The sequence below is a fragment of the Cygnus atratus genome, chromosome 11 (genome assembly GCF_013377495.2).
Source record: "Cygnus atratus isolate AKBS03 ecotype Queensland, Australia chromosome 11, CAtr_DNAZoo_HiC_assembly, whole genome shotgun sequence".
In the NCBI taxonomy this organism is placed as follows: Eukaryota; Metazoa; Chordata; class Aves; order Anseriformes; family Anatidae; genus Cygnus; species Cygnus atratus.
Window position 1 is genome coordinate 14,688,437 of NC_066372.1, and position 25,925 is coordinate 14,714,361.

At 41.2% G+C, this 25,925-nt stretch overlaps 1 protein-coding gene across 1 annotated transcript in view; it reads right to left on the reverse strand.

The window, feature by feature from the left end:
- Positions 1 to 25,925, reverse strand: part of AGBL1 (AGBL carboxypeptidase 1) — a 267,461-nt gene that overhangs the window by 232,237 nt on the left and 9,299 nt on the right. The window contains exons 6-7 of the mRNA XM_035554602.2: positions 11,043 to 11,080; positions 838 to 1,046 (exon numbers count right to left, since the gene is read on the reverse strand). Of these exons, the coding sequence (XP_035410495.2) occupies positions 838 to 1,046; positions 11,043 to 11,080 (247 nt within the window). The remainder of the gene's footprint in view (positions 1 to 837; positions 1,047 to 11,042; positions 11,081 to 25,925) is intronic.

The window sequence follows — 25,925 nt, forward strand, 5'->3', positions numbered from 1 at the left end:
AGTTCTCAGTAGCGATAAAAACAGTGGAAGAGGAGATACACAGGATACGAAGGCAATGAATTTCCTAGAGAAGGGGACAGGTTTTCATCCTGTATGTGATGGTTCTGAAAGGAGATAATACACTGGCCATTGAGAATGACAATGAAAACACCCCTTGTGGAATCACATGGGTCAAGAACTAAAGGATTCTCTGTGCAGGACTTCTCCAAAGGAGGCTAAGAAAGTAAGCTCAGGACTATATCATCTTTCCTTACGGACCTACAATGTCTTTCCCAAGATTAAAATTGGGCCTCTGTAAAAGCAGTTCATGCATTTTTGAAGTTTAACAGTTGGACTTGACGATCTTAGGAGTCTTCTCCAACCTAAATGATTCTATGTACATCATTAACAAGAGTCTGACTAAATCAACACTCCTTCATGGAAAAAGTGATTCAGTGCAGTTATCCATCTGAATACCCAGAAAGAACCATGTCACAAAACCCCTCAAAAACTCTTCTGTGGAGACTGCACTGCACTTCAGGAGAGGCTGTCCAAGCAGACAGCAGGATCCACAAGGGAGGAGGAAAAAATTCATTAAAGAGTGAACTACAATTTCTGTGAGGCTCAGCAGAGATTAAAATTAGTTGTAAACTGAAACATTTTCATTTGACTGAAAATTGTCAATACTTTTCAATTAGACATTGTCATTTTTTTTTCATAAATGTTATACAAATCCAGAATAAGACCAGCACTTCCTGCAGGACGAAAAGTCTAGTTTTCAATAGAACTCCACACAGTGAGATAGGACCCAGCACTATCTACCAATCCATCTCACTTAAGCACAGGAGCACCATTTACCTGCACACTCGTGAAGAGAATCTCCATACCTCGGGAACCAAGGAAAGTCTCCCTGCCCAGATGGATGTTGGTGATGTGCTTTAGGCAGAGCAGGAGACCCCTACGAATATAGATGTAGTTGTTGGAGATGTCATTTTGATGCCAGTCTTGATAGAGTCTCAGCAATCCACCCAGGTAGCCTCTGTTCACTGCCCGTCGGCTGTTAGATTCTGGAATCAAAGAAAAAAGGCTGAAAGAAAAGGCTGAAACTCTCTCGACTACTCATTTTGTTTGATAACCATATGGCTACTCGGTGCTTAGAAACTCAGATTTTTACAGCTCCTCTTTTTTTTCCGCCTAATGGACACAGCTAATTATTTTGTTTTGTTAGAGAGTTTAAGATGTTCTTTGTTAAGTATGAGCTAGGTTCTTGGAATTGTACAGAAATGTCTTCTGTCTAGGTGGAAACAGTTGCTCACAACCCTAAAGAACAAAGGTTTTCCTTTGAGCAAACCAGGGCTGGCACAGGTACAGAGCTCTTATCTCCTTCCAAGTGCTAACAAACCTAATCCAGATCACAGCACCATAAGCATTTCCAAAATTAAGGAAGATCCCAAGGACTGAAAAAAGCTAAACAATAAGATTAGTTGACAGCCAATCATACAGTCTTCGCATAGCACTGTATTTCAGTCCAGACAAAACACCTTGATGAGATCAACAAATACAAAGGTCTTGTAGCTGTACTGTCACAGCCAGTGAAATTATATTTAACTTCTAAACCCATTCCCACACATACGTGTATAGTGAAAGCCATGAGTCAACTGATGCTGGACAATCATAGCCCTTCTCCTAAAATCATGAGGCTAGATAAAACCCACAGTATTTAAAAGTTAACAAAACACCAACATGAGCAACAGCAGTTTGGGCTTCTTTTCCATTTCTTTATGGTTCTGAAAAAGTTTAAAGTAATGTTCAGATCACGCTTTAAAGGTTTTACTTCACAAAGATGAAATATATATATATATATTTAAATAAAAGGTAGTTTTATAAAAATATAAGAGGAGAGATGCAATGTTCCCTTAATCGTGTAGCTTCAGGATATGGGGCTCTGAGAAGATTATAAAACTTGTGATAAAATTTAAGTTCTTCCACATGACTACTCTAAAGCACATCCCTTCACCCGCAGTGCCCCGTGCCCAGCCCCACAGGACAAACATGAAGCTATACCAGACTCTACGATCCCTTCCTTCAAACCAACCCTGCCTAAATACTTTCCCAACTGGTCCTGACACTCTTCACTGTGACACGTATTAGAAGCTGTCAGAAGCTCGCTAATCAACCAAGGGGCCAAGTAGCATATGCAAGACTGGAGCTCAGCTCCTTGAATACCGATCAGCATTTGCAGCTCACAACAGATGGCTCTTGGTATGGCTTCTCCAGAGCTAGTAGGCTCCAATTCATTTCCAGTTCATTAAACAGAGTGCCAGAACCTCTCACACCTGGAACATTAAAGTGATCAGTGAGGACTTACAGGACAGGAGAAGAGAAAACAGAAAGGGGTAAGATTCTGGATGAAGAAAATCAGTAAAAAGAGAAGCCATGGAGAGAATAACGAGAAAGCAGCTAGGAGGCAGTAGACCTCAATCCTAGCAATGATATGTGAAAATATTGGAAAGGGAAAGGAAGATATGTGAAGTCATCTCAATTTGCTCTCCACGGTACGTTGCAAACTTTACCTCAAGATGATATTGGAGGGCCTACCTGGTCTCACCCTTCGTTTTTTTCTCTACCTTTGCTGTCACAAGGCAGGAAACAAATGGTGTTCCAGACTAGCAAAAGTCTGCTAACTTATTGTTAACTGCTTTGCATCTTCACACCATCCTGTTGATGTTGACACGCAGCTGCACTGACCTGCAGGTCCCACAGGTATTCCTTTCTTATACCTTATGCACAGCCATGCCAGATACCTACACTGCGGTCCACATCCCTCTGTAGCACTTTATCCCCCTTTTAACCTTCTTACACTCTCTCTACCAGTACAGCCTGTATTTTGGGGCTTAGTGGTGGTTAGCGTGTAAGTCATCCTTTTCCTTTGACCTTCACTCTGTTTCTTGTTTCTATTTGTCTTTCTGCTAGAACACTTTAATTGCTTGAGAATCCCTTATCAATCCCAATGATTTTATTCATGATTTCCTGTTAATCCTCAGCCAGCTGTCATGTTTACTAACCTGTAGGATGACCTGCCCCTTAAATCAGTCAATCTTACTTGAAGAATTATTCAGAGAGCTCTGTAAAAGTCAATAAGTATATAAAACATGACAAGAAGAGTCAGGCAGTGCAAGGTAGGGACAGTTTAGATCAGGCTCAGACCCTCCCTTAACTGTTCAGAGGCAGATGAAATTGGACTAGATTTAAGGATTTACAGCTCCTGGCATTCACCACTTGAAGTCCAAGCTTTCTGTGTCAATGTTAATAGGGTGAGGGAAATATTGGAAAGCACCGCGCATAGAGCTGCTTGGGGAAGTTAAATAGAATTCTATTGTAGATAGAATAAATATATAGAAAGCGTAGATATCCTGTAGATAGAAAGTGTGTTTGTGAGGTTTTCCTCTATTTCAGGTAAAAATTTCACATTTGGATTCTAGCTCCATGAGGGGCAGAAAACAACTGTCCCATTGCTTATCAGTCTTATCGTTGGATGAAAAGCACAGAGAAAGCTGAACAAGACAGTTTTGTTTCCCTCATTTTTTACATATAGCTTTTAAGAACAAAACAGTCACTTTGAAAAGTGAAGCTGAGGCAGTCTGTTCTGCAAGGAGATGGGAGAGGCAGGACCATGGTTCCCTCAGCACTTTGATCAGAAGCAATGAGAATTACATAACTGAAAGGGCAAGAAAGCATTCATTTTGTTTCTCTGTCTCATTCCATTGATTCTCTTCTGCACTCCTGTGTTTTCAGTGTTTTTTTCTTCCAGATTTTTTCAGTTGTATAGTCAATAAAGTAGCAAATAAATGAAGGAGGAAGTATGCCAAGATCTCCAGAAGGCAGAATGGAAAAAGGAGGCCTCCCCACCTGTCTGTGTCTGTTGGTGCCTCCATCTATGGATGCACCTGCTTGTGTATCTGTCTATATATTGGCACGAATACAGATGGTGGAAATGAATCATACAGGTACAAGCGGCTCTGCACAGATTTGTAGGCAGCAAGAACTCACCCCTCCTGGAGCGAATATGCATGATCCATGTGGTAAGTGGTAAAACATCCTATGACTTTTTGACCCTTTTTGTTTGGTTGATTTTTTATTTTATTTTTTTAAGTCTATTACCTTCTTGGGTCTGGCAAGTATGTTCAGTCAAAATGGAAGTTCTCCTTCTGGGGAACTTACAGGAGTGCCCAGACATGACACTTCGTATTTTAATTCATGCTTGGTTGGTCTGTCTTACAGCATCCCTGAGAATGGGTCAGTCTTCACCACCTTCCCCAAACCTGCCACTCACATACTGTTTTCTTCACAGGAGTTTCAGTTCTACCCAATGAGACCTGGACAGGCAATATGAAAACAGTCATTGTGGTCTTAAATTCACCGCACATGCAGAATTGATCATCCCCTTTGGCTTCCAGGGCAGTGCTGTTAACCATTGAAAATAGTTGTGTTGTGATGACAGAGTAGCTGGCCTGAACAGTCTGTTATGTTAGCTAAAAACATGTAACGTGGATGCACAGCCAGTATGTGGACATACCAAACAGAGATGCACAAAGATTAACAAAGGGCTTACACTACAAAGAAATCCACAGTTTTGAAAGAATTTTGATTTTGTGTTGAGGGTCAAGGACAGATTCTAAAGCCAGGGTTTGAACTTATGACTGACAGTGTTCTTCTGAACATTTCTGAAGCCTTTCCTTGTATCCCAGTCCCCTTTGAAGTGTTTGCCAGGAACACAAGGACCACTGGAAAACATGCAGTATATTTAATCACAAAACTGAATTACAGTCATCCGGAAATATGATGAGCAATGCACTGCTTACCAGGCAGAACAAAGAGATATTTATCTTTCTGTCTATCTATTTAAATCTCTTTGTTGATGCCACTCAGCTGATTCATTATGCCAAGAGCATACATTGTTACGGTTTGGAGATAAAAATGCTCTGCTAGATTAACCCCATGGCCCCTAAGGGAGTGAAAGGAGTAAGAAAATCTCCAGTTCCCTTACTCTGCTCCACATATTGTCTCTTGGGAATAAAACTGTGAACAAAAGATGCAAGATACCTCCTACAGCTAAGTGAAAACATCTATTGTATTCTGTCATTGTGAGACCACTTTTGCTGGAGACAAACATTAGGGTTCCCTATGAAAATCAAATTTATTGTCCTCAGAGGAACCCAGTCACCCATCAAGTGGTGGGATGAGTCCATACCCAATGGATTTTACAGTTCCTGCAGTTCCAGCAAGAAGCTGGTATTAGGTTCAGTTCTTTCAGAAGCCAAAAACTAATTATGCCCTGTAAGCTTCACAACCATCCTGAGATAGAATGCACTGGAGCATTTGGAACAGAGGTATCGCACTTGCACAAAAGTAGAGGCAGGATTTGCAAGCAAGTATAAGTATTGTGTCTGCTCCTAGACCAGGAATCAGCCATGAGCTTAGTATCAGTACAAGAACAATCCATTCTTTCTGCTCTGATTCTTTTTAGCTTCAGATATTGGCCAGTTTAGCAGCAATCGTGCAAACTGTATCATGACATGATTCTTCTCTAATTGGCCTTTGTTGCATTATTCGTATATAAAAATTAAGCAAGTCAGCCCCTTCTGAAATTTTTGAACTAACCCCAGAAGGAAAGTGACCTTCAAAAAGATCCTTTTCTCCTTTATTTTTCAGTTTCATAGCATCCTCTGGTTGTAACCCAACAGAAAGCCAGAAATCAAAAAAAAATTAGCTCAAAATTTCCAGGTTGATTTTTCTTCAAAGTGGTTTGAAAAAGTTCCAAGAAGGATACTAGAGTTTGGGAAACTTCCCCAGATTTGGCCACTGAATTTCCTGAAGCCTGATATTCACTAGAGGCACAAACACTGCCTATGCCAAGACACAGGCAGCAAGCAATCACTGCTAAGGATGTCAGACACTAGTGTGGCTTTTGGCAATTTACCTCCCATCATACCCACCCTCAGGAGCTAAACAGTGGGAAGTTGCCATGCGCTGGGAGCTGAAGCAACCCTTTTTCTCTAGGGCACTGGGTTAATTTCTGCCTGGGACATCTCTATGAATGAGCAGCAAATCCTGAAGAAGGAAATTTAAAGGAGGTTCAATTTCCCTCCTTCCCCATCAAGTGGCTCTTCTCAAAGAAGCTTAAAAACAGAATCAAGGCTATCTGCATTCTGAAATTCAGGAAGAAAACATAGGCACAGAACTTGTTCTAGAAAGTTATGAAATGAACTATTTGCAAATTTAACTCTGATCACGGTATCCTACAAATTGTGATGATACGTTTGGGGCCAGACTAATAATGAAGTCTGAATCCACAGGTGGGAAATGAAGTCTTAAACTCATTGCGAGAAATGGGTACCTAGCAAAATACTAGGAGAGTCACTGATTGGGGGCTGTTAGCTATAGGAACTGACATGGTTTAAGCATAGGGCTACCCTGATTCATGATCAAAGACCTGTGTCAGTCTGTTGAAAAACATTATGAATTTAGACAGAGGGTGCAGGCCTTTCAGAAATTGTAATATGCTTGTGTGCTAGAACATTGCTTTCTGTTCCTCGCAGTTACTTGCCTCTACTTGATGCTAGCATAAAAGGAAAAAATGACACTGATTATTTTATCCTGCCAGCCACAAGACATAATCCTTATGCTTTGATTTAAAAAAAAAAAAAAAGAGTGAAAGGTTAAAAAAAGGTTAGTTGACAGAAGAATGAGGTGGAAATAGCAGGAAGTGAGAGATGAAAAGCTAGGGGGTAAGAAGGGGATGAGGATAAAGAAGACAAAAGGAGGAAGGGAAAATATACAGTAAAAGGCGAAAGACTATCAGCAGTAACTACAGTTAGCACACAGAATTGTCTTGATAGAAGAGGCATGATTGGGGGTGACCACAACTTGTCTCATTAAATTGCTCACTACATTTTTACTAGGCAAGCATTGCAACAAGGGCCCTGCCCATCGCCCTAACCCTTTGCTTCAGTATCAGCAGAGCAAATGCCTCTGAGATCAGCTCGAGCTAATTTCCTTAAAGATATGCAAGCCACTAATTCTGGGAAGTGCAGATAGTCAGGAATAACAAATACAACCAAAATTAGATTAAAATAACCTGCTGATAAACAAATTACTCAACCAAAATAAATATTGGATTAAGCACCGGTGGGAGCAGGGTTCCCTATAATAACATCGCCACCGTGTGGCTTGAGATGTCGAGTGGCGATCGCATCGACTTCAGCCTGCAAGCCTTGGGACATGCTTGTCCCCACTTCTGTATCAGGTGTCCAGTGTTCTTCCAGCTCCCCCAAAGTGCAGTGTACCTGCTTTAATGGGGATGAGGGGATGTAACCAAAAGCAATAGCTCCCTCACCCTCTATCCCTTCTCAAAAAGGCTCCAGCTGGGGTATGTCCCACCCACACCTGGGACTCTTACAGGGAAAGGAGGGCTCCTTAGATCTCTTCTAGCTTAAGACAGAACTGCAGCAAGATATGAAGACAGATGTACTGAGAAGTAGGAAAAAGAAGGCTAGAAAAAGTAGCAGGTGTACCCTGGGACAGAGAAGAGATTGTGGGATGGATGCTGTGCCCCACCCTACCTAAACTTCTCTATAGTTATCTGTATCGCAGATGGCAAGCAAGTGGGAGAACAGCATGCAATGATGGGGAAAGTACTCTGGATTGCTTAGAAAGAGACAGTCAGGAGTGAGAAACTGGCTGATAGTCAGGTGTGAAACGTCTTCTCTCTATCTTCCACTGACAGAAAGATACAGCACTTTCTTAGAAGCAGCCTAAACATTATTCACCACCTCTATGGCCATCAACAACTGCTTGGGTACAGGGGAACAGGAGAACCAAGGTCCCTCTGCTCTTGTGCTGGGTATGCAAACGTTTTCTCCCTGTTGTGGATGAACCATGAGTGTGCAGAGTCCTTTCCCACCTCCCTTCTCTCTCCAGTGATGCTTTCTGTCAAGGCAAATCTTGCTCCTTGCAGTGACATGCACCTGTTAAGTGGACATTTTGCATCAGTTTCTGTTAGGTAAGAGACAGAGGTTAAAAAGTTTCCATCCAGCCCCTGGCTCTGCAGGTGGACTAAGTCTTAAGTAGAACTTAAGGAAGCCTGAGGAGATGAAGACGGATGTTTCTGAATCCATCAGGGAGACATACTGCCATCTGCCTGCTTCCTTTAAAACTGTTTTCCCATCACAACTCGCTGCTGGAAGTGAGAGGGAGTTTCCCTCCAGCACCCTCCATGTATAGCTATAACCCTCCTGTTCATGTTGAGCTGAAGTTTTTAAGGATACAACAACCCTGCAGGGAGACCCTCAAGAGTCTGCATGTTCTTGTTCTGTCTGCTTTATAGCCCTCATCCCCAGCAAAACTGAGCCTTTCCCAACAAGCGGGTTATCCCAAGACTTCAACAAACATCACAATAATCAGTCCAGTAATTCAGTACTGTAGCACATTACGGGATTCCCACCTCCCATTCAGTTTGCATCCCATCTAAAACATGCTAAAGGACTTCTGAGTGCTTTGCCATGCAGTTTTACCCTGTGTTTTCACAATAAATTTTCAAGTGCTATAATATTCACAGTATTTAATTTTTTTTAGCTTTCTATGAACCCCTACATCATTCAAAGACACTAAGGTCATACACATAGGTAAGTTAACTGTGACAAGCAAAGCTGTCCTGACACAACTGTGAAAAACAAATTGGTTCTTTTCCTGCCATGGTGAATTTATCTCTGAAAGAACCAGGGACGTTTTTTACATCTCCTAACCCATACATCCCAAAAGGCACAGCCTGCTAATTTGTATGCAGCTACCAGAGTACAGTCTCCTCCAGAAGCCTGGAGCTTCTAATGTCCTGAGCCACAGGACAAGGAAAACTAAAAGATATTCCGACCACTGATCATCAGCTTGTAGAAACCATCAGAAAACAGTACTGGCAGGTTTCTGAGATGCAGTGCTCTATTTGGTTACACAGTATTGGCACCACTTCCCAAATCCCAGTTCCAGTGCTTTAACAAAACATCAGCTGAAAATAGGCCATGTGTTTTCCTGAAATCACTTCCTAGTGGAAGCAGTAGCTGGTGTTGCCACAACAGTGTTGTTCAGTGCAAATGATAAAGGAGAGAGGACAACGCCAAACCTGGAAGGGTGTCTCTAAATGAAGAAATCTCTCAAGCAATGCTTTTTGTTTGTTTGTTTCGTTGCAGTGGTCAGCGTTATCCATGAACATGAGAACCCTAACCTGTACATCACAATGATCCCCCAAAGTGACAACATATGTATTGCTTTGCTCAATAGACCAAATTCTCAGAGTTCTTATTTTGTGCCCTCTGTGAAAGCACCCAAAACAAACTACTAGAATGAACAGTATGTTGTTCTTCCAGTACTGGAAATGCTTCATGCACTTCCCAAAGCGCAAAAAGCATAAGAGGAAGAACCAAGATGTTTTTACAGCCTAAACTGGCTTGGAAGAGCCACACAGAAAGATATATTTATTCTAAGAACAAATGAAAAAAGTTGCTTTAAAAGTTACTTCACTCCAGAAGAAAAAACGTTGGGAGAATCTGGAGCCAAATCCAACCCCTTTCAGATTCCCTAGATAATCCTCAGGTGACAAAAGGTCCCCCCACACACTGACTTTTACATGGGTTTAGAACTCCTCAAGAGACTACATTTTGCAGCTTCCCTCGGTGATTAGTTCTCCACTTCTCTGTACCATCCTCATCTCTAGACCCAGAACAAGCCTTGACATAGAAAACCAGTTCTATAAATATCCTGGGACAGAAGAATTTCACTTCTGCGCTCCTGTTTTATGGCAGGTACCAGGAGCATGGAGAAAAGCTCAAACTGCCTGATGAGCTTTCAGCTCTCGCGCTGCTTTTCCAGGCTTCTCTGTGAATTCCTTTCTATTCTAAATGCTAATTTTGCTTTTGCATTGCAAGTGGCTGTGGCATAGCCCCACAGCCCCCTTATTAAGATTTAGTGCCCAAAACAGAAGGTCTTCCCTTGTTGCAATAACCTGACCTTTAAATATAGGCAGCAAGGTTAATATTGGGGCATTATTTCAAAATTCATCGCTTGAGCTGGTACGGCTCAGACACGATCCCATTGCAGTGTTCTCATTTAAGCACTGCTTCCAGGACTACAATTTTTCACAAATGCATTATTCCTAATATTATAAAAAGGAGAAGGGGGAGGGGAGAAAAGGAGCAGGGGGTGGAAGAGAGAGAGAGAGAGAAGGACAATACGCCCTTGTGATTTATTGTAGAGTAGATTGTCTGCAATAGTAGAGTGCTCTTTCTTAATCAAAGCTTTATTAAATTCTAGTAATAAAAGCTAAGTGTTTTTGGATGGGGAAAAAAGGCAAAAAAAAGGGTAGCACGTTCATTTCTGGAACAGGCACACCAGCAGCGTGTGACTGAGAATCCATGTTATGGTCTCCAACTCCCCCAGCCAGCTGGTGCAAATGTCAAGCAAAACCTGCCATAGCATGGCTGTACCCCAGCAATCAATAGGTCTCAGCCCTGTTTTTGAGATGTGTGCACCATCAAACCTCACGTGCTTGCAAGGGAAAATGAGGTCATGTCTTTCGGACTGCAGAAGTTTTCCAAGTGTTTCCCAACACCACTGTGTTTTCCAGGTGAGCACAGGGTCCAACAGAACCACAGGACAGAAAGGTCCTGGCCCCACTTTTCAGTAATGCTAGAACAGAGCAATAAGCATTTTTTTTTGCTGGCTAGGTTTCCCCATTTCGTTCACTGCACCAAGCCCCAGGACAACCATCGTCTAAGTCTTATTCCCTCAGCAACTTCCTTCCTGGGACCTAGAACATCACCACAGAGCTGCAAGTCCACAGAGCTGTGAGGTGCTGAAAAGCGCCGCAAGACAGTCAGCTACCCCTCTTTTCTAAGCAGTGCACTTTGGGATTTAGGTTGAAGAGGATGCTAAGGGAGAAAGACATTCAACAGGATCGTTCTGTCCAGCAGCACAGCACAGAAAGGAAAGTCATAATATGAAGAAAAGCTTACTTGATTTCAGCAAAGCTGCCAGAGCCTCAATGGCTGCCCTGGGGAAAGAAGAAAGATGAAGAAATGTCAATTTCTTTCATAATTTTTTTAACCTTCGTCTTCAGTCTTCAGGGCCAGGCTTTTCAGCTGGTCTATACTGACAGCTTATCATTGACTTCAGAGTTGCAGTGTTTTACACAAGCAGAGAACATAGTCTCTGCAGCTGACTCAGTTATTCTAAAAGACCATTAGCCCTCTAGCTTTAATGTTACACTGATTTGTAGTGACCATTAAATTTAAAGCAACACCCACATATCCAAAGTAATGAAGCAAGTCCTTAAACTGCTGCCCCAGAGCTATTTCTTTGTATCAGAGACTCAGCACATGCCCATTCCAGACACCAGTGTTTCTATCTACGTCAGCAGATGATAACTTCTGCATCAATCTGGGACATCCATGTCAGCATTTCCAGCCAAATTCCACTCCATTCTCCATTTTCCCAAAACAAGCTTCCACCCCATCCTCCTTTCCATCAGCTTTAACTGAAAGCAAGTTTTATTTTAATTATGACAACGCTTTGCATTACAGCAGCATGTCAAGGTCCCCACACAGATCACGGCTTGTAAGAAAGATGCTGAAGCTGTGTGGTAAGACTATTTGCCCCATAGTAGGTAGAGGAGTAGATGCAGATACGTTTGTTGACCCTCTGTGTTATTTTCAATGCACAGGTAAGTAGCTCATCCTGCCTGACTCAGCATAGCACCAGTTTGAATGGGAGCTGGCCAATTGCATTTGCAGTTTGAAAATCCATACCGAGACATCCTTGTCCCTCCCCGCCCCCATGTAGTATATGCCCCATCCTACCAGCCAGGCAAGATTTTCTTTACCAGTCATATGCTGCTGGAGCAAGATGATCCTTTTCTAACCTGGCTTACTGCTGTGAAATTTCAAGTGCCCATAGCTTATTGAATAAATACAGCTACAAAACCCTTCATACCCATGGATTCCTTAAAATGTAATCTCTTTACAAACCAATCCCCAAATAAAATCATATTAACTTCCCCATACTGAGCCAATTATCATCCTGTAGCAAGAAATATTTGTTGTCATCAAGCTGCTGTTCGTTGTGCCCTGACAGTGGCTGAGACTAAGAAAGATATGAGAACTGGTTCTTGTTGATACTGGGTCGACATCCTTGCATACTATCATTCTTCCATAATGAAACTGTTAGAATTCAACACCACTATTACAAAAAATAAAAAATAAAAACATAAAAACTACCCACAAATACAGACAGAACAAGAAATCAGCAGCTAAAACTCTCACCAGCAGAAGCACAGTCATGCTCTCATTGCTTTTTTAGCTCCACCTAAACAACAATCATTGAGCTGGTGGGAGGAGTACCGTCAGCCACCACCCATTCTGCATGCTCAGGACAGGGATATGCCATCTCCACTGACACTCTGTCCCTAAGTCTTCATGTTCAGGACAAAGTAAACATCTCTAAGCAAATTAAAAGGTCCATCCAGAGCACCTCAGTGAGGTCACAGTACAGCATGTTTTTCTCTGATAAAACAAACATTACATGCTGGAGTTCGCAGTGGTCTCTGCAGGCTTAAGGTGATCACACCAGAACAGTGAAGGAGTGAAGGAAGGACCAGAGTGTTTCTGGATGCAAGCAGAAGAAATTTAGAGAGTTTTAGAAGGGATCTGGTTTACTGTAAGAATTTTCAGTAAGCATCTACTTGTGAAGCAACATTACAGCCCTGCAACTGTAGCTGGCTGGTTTTCCCACATGCCAGACTAACAGCCTAGAGCCATCCTCATCTAGGTCCACGCCTGCACACAGTGCCAGAATAAAATGAAGTGGAAACAAAACTAGTACATTTCATCTCATCACATACCGAGATTCATCACAAAGATTGTCATAGGTGATATGCAGCGTTCTGTATGTCCTACAGCAGACACTACAATTTCTCGTAAGTACGTGCAGACCCAGTGGACCGACCTCAATACTATGCATTGCTTTAGAACAAGTTTTGAGAGAAAGAATAATTAAATACATGAGCGTAAGGTGCCAAATGGATAAAACAGGTTTAAGGAATAAAATGAATTTAAACCAAACGTAGATCAAGTCAGGCTAACTTGATGTCTTTGATAAAATAACTGATTTTTCTATACAAGAGAAATACAATAGATCTAATTTATCTGTACTTCAGAAAAGTACCATACTGGAAGTTATTAGCTAAGATAACAAAGATGGGGATTAGTACAAGAATTGCAAGGTGGGTAAGGTACTGGTTAAAAAGGCAGCGACAGGAGTTGTGCTGAAAGAGGAATTATTAGGCTGGGGGGAGGTTACGTGTAGAAGTTAAAGGATACGTTTTGAGACTGATCTTATTTTATACTTTCCTTAATGACCTTGGCACAAAAAGTCAGAGTATACTAACAAAATCTGCTGACAGTGTGAAGTGTTGGAGCCATTGCCAGCAGCAGGGAGTTCAGATTATCTTTCAGGAATAACAGGATGTTCTTGAGTTCTGAAGCAATAGAAATGGGATGAAATGTAATAGTCAAAGTGCAAGGTTATGCATTTAGGGTTTAAATAAGAATTTCTGTTATGAGCAGGGGCTCATAATTTGGAAGCTAGTAGAAGGACACCCTGGATATATGAGCCCATTAGAAGATTAGGACAAGTGTGACCCAGCAGGGTGACACAACTGCGTAAAGGACAGATCAGGGCTCAGAAAAGCCACTGCCAATGGTGAAGGGAAAGCATGAATGTTTTCGCCAAGGCTTCACCTGAGCAGCTGTGTATAGTACTCAAAAGGAACAGTGCAGAAAAGGGCTAAGGAAGTGATTATGGCAACAGAGAAGTCTCATGAGAGGAGTCTTAAAGATCACGGTTTGGTCACCTTTGCAGAATAATGGATAAAAGGGGAGTTGATTGTTCTCCATAGACACACTGGGACAGGGGGAAGTAAACACTGAGGAAGGCAGAGAGCTACTTAAGCTAAAGAACAAAGTTGGCACAAGGACAAATGGATATAAAATGGCCATGAATAAATTTCAACTGGAAATTAAAAGATAGGTTTTAAGCACTGGAAAATGAAGCTCTGAAACATCCTCTTGGCAGCAATGGGATGAACAACGTAATGACTTTGAAAAGGGAGCCTGAATTGCTTATAATGGGATCAAGAGGCTCAGCTGCCAATGGGGAAGGGGTCTGAAAAAAATTGACCCTTAAATCACTATAGTCCTATACCCCTACATTTTAATCATATATAAAATGGAAGTGAATGATAAACAGGTATTCTAAACACAAAGTTAATTAACCAGGCCAGAAAAGAGCAGCTGCACCAGCTTAAGCTGAAAACCCAGGTAGTCTGGTATCCCATGTCCAACAGTGCTCAGGGGAAAAATACAAGACCAGAGCAAAAACACAGTGCTGGAACTTCCAGAAGAAACTCAGACTTCAACAGTTTGAAGTCCAGAGATGTCATAAATGTAACATAACACCAGTGCCCATGGGAATTTTTAGCTTAGTTTGTTTTCCTTCCATGTATTTCTGAAGCTATGCAAAGTCATCCACAATATCCTAGGAAAGAAGTGCTTCACACAGCATAGCTGTGAACTATCCCCTTGCATTTTTTATTTTTCAAAACTAGGAGTTTATATCATCATTGTAATTTACACCTTAAGTCAGCTGTCAACAAGTATTCCCAGAATATTATCTGCCTTTGGTGCTGAAGAAAATCTAACACACAAAATACCCTGTGGGAATCAAATCAAGTCACAGAAGAGAGGGAAGAGTAAACTTTCAATGAGAGTAGCAGGATGTATCAATAAGCTAACAGCAAGCCAGGGCAACTGGTGTTTGTGATATCAGCACCTCTTAACAGCATATGGTAAACCAACAGCATCTTTTCTGGCATCAGAAAAGATAATGAGATGAGTAAGTCTGGGACAGGAAGATGGAGAGAAAGCAGATAAATTGTGCATGAGAGCAAGAGAGAAAAATTAAAGATGAGAACAGGAGGGAAAGTTTAAGAGCACAAGAAAGATGACTATGAGCCATATGCTAGACCAGAGAATTTGATAGCATGCCCAGTGCAGAACTCAACATTTGTCTCAAGAAGGAATGGAGAGAAAGATTTCATTAAAAAAACTGGCAAACCTATCCAGATGCCTTCCTCTGATTTTCCGTTCTTTGTGGCAATATGTTACTAAAAATCTTACACTGGGATTGACAAAGCAGCTATCTCAAAGGACACTCATTTATATATTTCAATAAAAGGATATATAAATAAAGCAGCCCTGTCTTAAGAGGCATAATAAATGCTGATCCATAATCAGAAAACATTTAAAACTGCCTGTAATAGCAGTCAAGACAGCCACTTTGAAGCATGGAAGTCTTTTGAAGTGTTTCCAAATCAGCAGCTTGGGAATCAGGGCAGAAGTACAACTACTAGACAGATAGACAAACAACTTCCAGATTCTGTTCTTAGGAACCAGGAGCAACAACAAAGGAAAAAATCCACTTCCCAAGCCAAAGAACAATTGGATTAGCCAGTATAGTTGGGCTGCTCAGAAGCATAGACCCAAGTCTTTTATGTCTAGGTCACCCCTTTAGATCTGGCCTAGGGGACAGCGTCAGCTGGAAATCACTGCAGACAGAGGAGACTGGGAGTCTCAAGTTTTCTTCCCTGCTCTGATCTTGGCTCACAGGCTGTAGCTCTCTGCATTATGATGGACAACTCTGTGCCTCTGTTTCTCTGCCTTTTGACTAGATCATTTATTTCCATTTCACTCTATGTTAGAAAAAGACTCCTGAAAATGAAAAATGTTGTTACAGAAGGCATGCCTGGTGGACTATATGAAAGGATTTTAAGACTCGCAGGGCACATTGAGTTTGGTGCCCATCTGTTCAGTACTACCTTGTGATTACGAAGAGGGAAACAGCAGAGAAGTTAAAGAATGAACAAAGAAATGATCCAGAAGGGTTCTGTAAATCAGTTCCCAAGTAATTTAACCAGCATCTTCCTTCTCCTGTGAGATTTTATCTTATACATGCTTAAACATGAAACATCCTCTTCAAATTATTGAATGAAAGCTAATGGTTTGGTGCTTCATTAAATACTTCTTCAGACCCAATGCAATTCCTAAAGGCAATCGCACCCGGATAATAAAGATGTAGAGTACTATTTTTATAGAGACTTAACAAAAGATTCTGCCCCTGGGTGGCAGCCCCTATTGACTCAGCCCATGCTCCCTCCTTTTGCTCTTCACCCTGCAATTTCTCAGTATACTCACTTGTTGCTGTCATGTTTATATCTCACACAGTGTGGGGCATGGACCGTGCAATATATTTGTACAGTATCGCTGGGAATCTCAACTGAGGGCTCAAGGTATTACAGCTTACAGGCTTAGAGCCTATAAGCTTCAATTGCCCCGGTCTCTGTAAGGAATTAAGTGCACTCAGGAGTATGTATTGCCTGGCTGCATTTTGCCTCCAACCCTTGGGACTTTTACTAGCTACTGGAGTTTATACAGTCACAGAGCAGCTCACTCAAAAGACAATTTTACATTTGACAACTGAGAGACATTTAGAAACATGTAGGCACCACAGCAATAGGTACTTTATAAATCCGCCCAGAAGGTATATCTCATCCGATACACATGCCTTGAACAGTCATTTCCCTTGTGGCTCAGAAATATAGATCTTAAATATGCAAACACTTTGATGATGTGATTTGTTTTGTTTTAAAGTTTTTAAAACCAGCAGTTTCATAAGTCTTAGAAATGCAGGTGGGCAAAAGCTGCATATGCTGCTAGCATTTTCATAACACTGCTGGTCTAAGACTGACAAAAAACAACCATCAAACCCACTTTAATTCCAGCTTATTAGGTAGGTATTAAAATTTATGCTAAAGGCAAAGCCTGTTTACAGTCTGCAATGTCCTACACATTGCCAACAGGTGGAGTTTGGAGATCCAGCTGTTTTGCACAAATGTGCTTTTGGTATAATGCCGAAGGAAAGGGAATAAGTCACACTCCTTTTCTAATAGGAACTTCAATTCTAGTGCCTTTTTTTCCCCTCCTGGAAAAGCACATGCTGCCTTTAATCAAAATATACATCTTCTACAAAACTTATTCTCTATGATGTTATTAATTTTACTGAATAGGACCCTGTACAAAAAAGTGCAGAAATTAAACACATACTGAACAGTATTTCATCCCCACCTTGAAAGATTTCTATGGGTATTAACTGTCAGAGTAGGGCTGTTAAAAAAAGATGAGCGAGCACAGGTACCAAAGTCAATGCAAAAAGACTAACAGCAAAGGGAGTGATGGTTCCCTACTTTTTAAGCCTAAAACAAGCCCATGATGGAATTTTCTCCTATCTTACACTTTGGTGAGCAGAAGTCAGTGTGTTCTCCAAATGACATGCTGCGGTTATTGAAAAGTTATAGTTGTGATACAGAAGCCCCGGTGTGAAATCCTCTCTTCTGCTCTCATGGCCAATACAATGAACGTATCTCAGTTCCCAGGCTCAGCTCAAAGCCTTCACTGAAGCACCTTCCCAACACCTCTGCCTGCCCTGGAGCCTGTTAGGTTACATCGGTGAAAAGGTATAACATTTCAGCCTCTTTCATCTCTGCCTCCCAGGAAGAAGAGTCACTCCAGGGTTACCCTCCAGGCATCCTTACAAGTATCCTACTCTTTCTGATGTAGAAGTACAGAAGGAGAGACAGGTGTATCCTAAAAATCCATCCTATTCTCTATACCTCCAACTTAAATTAGCTTAAAAGTGGTAATAAAGAACAAGGTACAAAAAAAAAAAAAAAAAAAAAAAACTTAAATCCTTGCCAAACAAATGCCCAGGCATTTCTTACAGTATGGGCAGAGCTGGCACTGCTTCCAAAGACAGAAACCAAAGCTCAGAAGACTTCCTATTCCTGTCAACTCCCTCTCTGAGGTCAGATGTCACCAATATGGCTGAGGCAGGCTGTGACAACTTGTCATTCACATCAAGATAAAGAGGCTGGAAGGATCAGTCAGACAGGTTTCTTAACAGATCAATCACCCAGGCAGTTTCAGGCTGACAGTATGAGAACCCAGCTCTCACACCCAAGGGACACGTGCAGGGGGACAGAGAAGGGCTTGATGCTATCCCTGATTAATTCAGGAAGGGGAGGGGTGGGGATATTCAGAGGCCACATCTGATAACAAGACCTACAAAACATCTCATACACACTGAAAGCATGTCAGTGAACAGGGTTAAACCCCTTGTTTCCCCAGAGAACTGTCTTCCAACCCATTTCAGTCGCTAGCGAGAAAGAGCCTGGTGGTCTGTTGGCTTAATCCTTAATTGCCACTTAACTAATAGCTATCAGTTCACAATGACTGGCAGTTTACATGCTGGAGACCCCAAGGATTGACATGCACTTTGTGTGCATGGCAAGGTAGGTACCTGGTGCATATGGGGATAAGACCCAACCCATTCTGCTCACTTCTGGACAATTCCATCTTCCTTGAGGCTTTTCAGAATGCTGCATACAGCCAGAACAAAGACAGGAAGAGGGACACAATCCACATGCCTGGTAAAACCCTGCTTGCTGCATGATGAAGTCAAGGGGCAATGCTTGGTGATGTACCAAGACACCCCAGGCTCAAGTCTCAGTAGGGCAACTTGATCTTCTGTCATCATGAAAAGTAGTTGAATTGCAAGTGCTTTGCCACTGGGGAGTCTCTGAATGCAAGTTATAAAAGATGATGAAGATGGCAGTACCCAGGACCTTATGGTGCCAAATAACAAGCCTGCTCTCACACAATACTGCCTGCAAACAATTGAAAGATCTTTATTTTATGTATGCAATCATTTGCTGGCAGCAGGCTATCCAAATGCAGCTTGTGGTGCCAGCAGGCCAGGCAGTGAGGTATCTAACATGCCATTGCTTGTGCCCAGAGCCAGCCCCAAAGTAAATTAATACAGTAACAGACCTGAAAATATATATATATATATATATATATATATGAAGTTGAAGGACTGAGGAAGTACTATCTTCCCCAAGCTCTACACCAGGAAACAAGGTTTACTTATGTGGCAGCCCTTTCTTTAAGCATAAGTCAGATGCCTCCAAATAAAAGAAGGAATTACTAATATCGAACACAAGATGAAAAACTGTATTTGCTCTTTTTAATCTAATGACACTGCTTCCATATTAGAAAGCTCTAGAAATAGATCCATGAGTTTATATGGCACTTCAGGTTTCCCCTATGGTCCTGTTCAGATGAAGCATGACCACAAAGACCAGCCAAAGGAAACTTAAATTTTAACACTCTAGGGAAAAAGAGCTGGTTTGCAGAGCTTCTTTGAATATGCCAGAGGAAGCAGCAGTTTCATGCAAGTACAGCTGCTGGAATCATTTCTCCCTACTCTGCATGACAAGGTGCAAACTGGGTGATTGTAAACTGGCAGTAATGTCTTATAGCCCTATAGTCCTACTAAGTTCTGCCTGTTCCTGAGTATCCAGTTATAAAGTCTACCTATAGCACAAGACCATGGATTGAATGTGCAAGTAACTATTTACACATCAGCTCCAGCACTAACAGCACAGTGTTACATTCACATTTGCAGTAGGGAGCAAATGGAAAAAATATTGATGCTAATTAATCTTCTTGAATGCAAGACTTCCCATTTATCAACCTCCACATGCTTCCCAAGTAGGGAAACATCATTTCCTCTGTTATGAGCACAAGTTAAGCAGTTTTTATATATTGCTCATATCTAAATCCCAAAGGATGGTGGTCAGAGCTAGAGCTCGCATGCAACTAGAATTTCAGCCAAATATATGGAAGATATGGAGGAACTGTCATCAATTTTCTCCCATTTTCCAGCTACCTGACTTTTCATCTCTTCCAATGACGTTCCCTCACCATACATACAGGGGTTATTTTTTACTTACCCTCTTCAGCACTGAATTTACTGTGAATTGGGCAGTTAACAGTTTCAGGGTCTTAGCTGATGCCGCTGAATATGATACTGCTTGGAAATACTGAGGTGTGTCTGTTTTATAAGCCCCCCGTGTGTGTGCACATGCAATGCTGAGCTTAATTGGTACTAAATCAATCTCAAATTGAGATCAATGCATAAACACGCTTGAGAAACACAAAGTAATGTTCTTTCAGAGCTACATTAGGCATCTCGACCTCCATTGAAAAGGCATTTCTATGTGTAAACATGCAGCTAACACTCAACAGGATTTTTCAAAGCCCCTTTGTATATTAAGATCAGAACTACCTTTTAATGAATGGAGTTAGGTCTTTAGCCTGCCAAGAGACTTTCCAATGAGAACATCGGATTCCCTGTTTCATCTTTATGCCTCCAAGTATCTCTGAGAATCCGGACCTTTATTCAGAAGACTCAGTCTTCACTGACCGAAGTCTCTTCATTCAACACCAATTACCAGTTGATAAGAAATGTTCAGAGTCTGTTATATGTAAAAGAAACATCAATTTTACCTGCTGTGTGTTTTGAAAACAGGACTGCAAAACACATATAGAACAGTGCTAGAGACATACAGCACTGAGTAGTTTTGCCGCAGGCAAGTAAAGTAAGGATGAAGTCTTTGGGAAAATAGATGTTGCAATTGCAGAGCAGGGAGGGAAGTTTATTAACTTGCCTGGAAATTTCAATAAAGGTTTAACAGAAAAAAAACATCTTGCTATTTGCCTCCCTCTGCCATTCTGTGGTTTCTGTCTTGCTTGAAAGGCAGGAGAGAATGGGGATGCTGCTGTATTGTGTAGCATACACCGATACATCTTTGCAGGAAAAGGAGCCAAGGTATGGAAAATGAACAGCTTTCACTGCCCTGCGGCAGTTTTCTGGACATAAGATCTCCAAGCTGTAATAGGAAAAGCAGAGTCATCTGAGGACATGTGATCAACTTCAAATTAAATAGGATAGCCATTGCAAACAGGGATGCACCTTTTGCAGGATCCATCTGTGCGAGCAGGTCAAGACACCATCACAAGACACTCGAACACAGCAGCAGACACGACCACACCACCACTGCTGTGAATCTGTCCTTGTTCTCTCCTCAACTCCACAGCTCAGGTGGGACAGAAGTAGGACATCTTACCCAGCATGAGCACCCTACAGACTGCAGGTCAGAGATAAGACTCTCTGCTGCCACACTATCTCAAGATATTTAGCATTTCAAAGACTATCAGCTATATAAGAATGAAATGGAAACTGCATAGGTAATTGTCCCAAGAAAGGAAGAGAAGTACATTGAGTTCAGAAGCTTGCTAAAGAGTCAGAGAAATACTATTCTCCATCAGCTCATGCAATTTTTTTGGTACATGCATGCAACTCCCTATTAAGCAGAAAATTAGTCACATCTTAGTTCTGATGACTGTTCTTCACAGCATTTAGAAGGGAAGACATTAGTAACAAGCCAAAATACAATAAATACTGGGTCAAATTCTCCCAACAGTGGCCATCTGAAGTAAGCAATGTCACTAGTATAACTGCAGGGGCTTTCTGAAGCAGTAATTTGCAGAAGCCTAGGTAATTGAAGTCGATATTTTTTCTTTATTCTTTTCATTGGAAAGCTTCCATCCAATATAAACAAGCCAAATTCTGTCTGAGATTTGAAACACAGACCATACCAAAGCCGAGGCTGGTAGAACTTCAGCTGTAAATATAAGAACAAACTGATGGAAATAATTAAAAAACACACTAAGAAATGGAAGCGTTATCAGGATGTTTTTTCCATGTGCCATTGTTTTTTCTGCACAGAAAAATCTGGAAGGCAGTTAAAGCTGGAATAACCACGAATATTGAAGTGCAATTTAAAACAAAAAAAAAATCAAGAAGGAAATGAGACGAGTAGACAGTGAGCTGTTGTGCCATTGCAACGTATGTCCTATGGTACACACAAAGATCAAACTGTCTCCATTTAACACTGGAGAAAAAAGAATATAGAGTAAGTTACCCAAATACACTGGATGATTTTCTTTATCTTCCACTATAGTGTTGCTGCAGGCTGACAGTAGAAGCTCAGAGCCATAACCTTTCAAAGATTTACACTTCAGGGGGAGTTTCCATTCCCGACCCCAGCACTGCAGCCATATGCAGAGTCAGCAGCCCTGTTCTTCCTCACCAGTCACTTCAAGTTTTCAGGTTCTCCCCTCTGTGTTCCAAGTCCTGTCTCTGAACACATCCCAGAACTGCTCAGCTCTGTGTTTATTTACAGATTTTACTGGCATTGCTACCATACCAAGTGTTACCCTGCAGATAAAGAGACCAAGAAGAGCCCTGACAGCGTCAGCTACCCAGAGACCTGTGCTGCATATGTAGCACCACTATTTAAAATCCTTCCTTTCCTAATGAAAATCATTTCACCTACACTTAGTAAACACTATAGGTTTTCTGGCTACTTTTTTTCCCTACAAACAGCATTTACTAACTATCCAAAAGAGCCTGAAAGCAACTGTTGGAGCTCTCTGCCTCCTGCCCACTGGAAATGAGTCAGTTGTAGTGCCTGTATTTCTAAAACCAGCCACCCTACTGCTGCTGCTAATGCTGGTGCAGCTCCAACAATGCTATCAGGATAGGGAATCCTAGTGTAGAAAGGCTGTTGCTAAGGGGATCTGACACCGCACCATCTAACTCTGCTCAGGGCAGGTCTAATCACTGTGGTGCTTTAAAACCACTGATAGTTTTAGAGACTGGCTCACACTTCACCTGCCAGCACTGGCAGAGCTGGAAAAAAGCCATAGCAGCCCCAGGAAATTCTTAGGGCTGTTTTTCTTGTGTGGACAGCAACTACTCAGGGCCAGCGTTGCGCTAAATCATTGCTACTGGAGCTCTGCACTGATGCTTTCTTTCATTGTTGGTTGTCGTATTTCCCATGTCTATCTTTGGGCATAAAGTTTTTGTTGGGAGGGTCTTATAGCTGCTTTCTCCCTTTCATAGGTGTAATAGGATTGTAGGTGGGAGGAAAACCCCAAAAGGACAATAAATCAAGTGAAAGGCAAGGGGAGATGGGTATCAGAACTAGGTACATTAAAGCTAGGGCAGAGAAACCTTCCCACCCAACGAGCACAGAGTTCCTACAGTACAGACATACCCAAAGCCATCAGGTGAGATCAGGATGAAGTCAAGAGCTTGAGAACAGCAACTTGTCCTCATACCACCTTTCCAAAGATAATCCACCAGCTCAAATGGGCAAAAATAATGGGAAAGCAAAGAAAAACCTTCAGGTGAAAGCACTGCTTCTTTTCAAACTCTGTTACTTCTACCTGAAATACAAGTGAAACAAGATAGACCTAAAAGAAAAGTAATCACACTTTTTGATGTAAGTCTCATTAAGTACACTGATTTACAAGCCAGTTCCTCCTTGCCAATGAGGTATCAAGTTAAACATAGAAGTGTATTTCTTCATATAGTGTTTATTCACCAACTTTTAATGCCACAGAAATAGGTTATCTATGCTTAATCTTGCCGTACCAGAGGCTACCAAGAGATGGCACGAGGGTTTCTACATTTTACATGTTTGACTATCTGGAATAACCTTGGTATATGGTATTTCTCTCCACCTCATCAAGTCTTCATGTATTTTCAGATCTCATCTGAAAGCATTTTTCCTCCCTTGCCTCTACCTCTTAATTTTCCAATTTCTCTCTTCTGTCGCTATTAACAGTACAATGCCAGTAAGTTATAATTCTGTAGTGTAACTCTATTTACTCTGCAAAGTAGCGCTGAGATACCATCAGTCTGAAATGAGATTTTATAACTTAATAATATTAGAACAGGTCATTCTTGGAAAGAAATCACACAGACCATAAAAAGAACAGAGAATGAACTGCATAAAACTGGGACACCTTTGGCTCAGAGCTCATTTCTTCTATTACAATGGCTCATTGCATTGAATTCAAACACTAGGGCTTATTTACTTATCTCAGTGATGTACATATCTCTGCTCCATGCTATCTAAGATAAGGCTGAATAACCACTTGATGTGAACAAGAGTTTTAAAGGCAACTCTTTTTTTCCCTTGTCACTGGCATCATCTCACTCAGAATAATATTTACTAGTTTTATTTAGCAGGAATTTCTAGGCAGAATCACATGTAGATCAAGCCCAGATGGGAAACATGTCATTTGATTGTGACATAGCTCAAAAGAAATATCTCATCCCCTCCTGTGCATTTTCCACGGTGATCAAATGAACCAAATAGCAATTTGAGAGTAAGCAGGCACTAAGCATTGATTAATTCTGACCACATTCCAGTAGAATTGTTACTTTCCAACTAAATATCCAAACCACTCTACATGATTAACGGCAAAACAGTGACTAACAAGAGGAATTAAGGATGATTTGCTTTTGATTTCCTATCAGGAACTGTTGCCAAATAAACAAAGGCAAAGTTGTACGTGGACGATTCCTCAAAAAAAAAAAAAAAAAAAATCACAGCAGCTCCTGCATCAGGTTGCAGAAGAACTAATCACCATGTCGGTGTACTGAATTTCTCTCATTCTCAAAATATTGGCTGGCAACAGTCATATAACATGTTCTTCTGATCAAAAAGAGTACAACTGAAGCCTTAGGACAATCCATAAAATGGAACTGCAGTAAACATATATGGTGATCAACCAGCAATGGATTATCCTGGATTAGGTCTGAGGAAACTAGTTGCCTGCATGGAGTCTGGGATGCATTCACAACAGCATATTTCATGTATGTCTCCATCACTCCTAAAAGAGGAGAGAGTTCTAGTATTCAGGTCATTTTTGCTATATTTTCCTCTTTCTAAGTGAGATAGTCAACTGTCATTCAAATTCCTTCTCCTGTTGTTAAGGCCACAGAAGATCATTTTTCCAATCATTTGTGGATAATAGCAACTTTTGTCACTTTTCAACACCAGTCCTAAGAGGAAAAAAATCTCCATTGCATGCAAACCAGTTTGTATAGAAAAATAAAGTAATACATACATATATATATATATATATTTATTTATTCAGAGCACAGTTGTAAGTTAAGGGGATGTATGCTGCTTTCATCTACAGTATTTTCAGGGCCTTTGTATTCTTGGTCAGTCTGATAGTGTCTGATTAAATAAGGGTTTTTGGTTTAGAGGTACTCCAATGACATTAACATTTCCCTCTTCCCTTGCTTTCAGTAATCCAGTAAAAAAAAAAAAAAAAAAGTCCTCCTCTCAGTTCACATTGTGACAGAAGTATGCAATATAGAAGTCACTTCCTGACCACAGCAATAGCATCCTTATTCCTGCATGTTTCTTATTCATGAGTCACTCACCATCCCAAACCATACCTGAGTACGCATCACCAAAAGAAATACACGGGTTGCGTTCTTATTTCCTCCTGGGTTTTGAGCCCTGACACTAGATGCAGAGTACCTGCATTTTCCAAATCTCTCTCAGCATCCATCCACCTGACCAACTCTAAATACTTACCACACTGTTTCCAAGTTATCCAGCCTGGACTCACACTCCAGTCAGTGGACAGAAATAAATATTTTCACCCCAAGCTTCCAGAGGCAAACTTCTGATCCAGATGCAGATAACCTTGCTCTTTTCCCCCCCCTTTTAATATGTAAGGACTTGATATAGCTACCTCAGATGGAATAGAGTTATGCAAGAGAAATTCCTCCATTTAATGAAATTTGAGATTCACTGCAAGTGTTTGAGGAGCTAGGAACATCCAATAAACACCAAACATCAGAAGATTCATGACTGAACTTCATAAGTAAGGACACTGGACATGAACAAAGAGATAATTTCTGCATGTCACATTTTCTACCAAATTAATTTGGCACTATTCCCAGACATTGTTATTCACTTTCCACTTTTAATTAAGTAGTCAAACTTCACT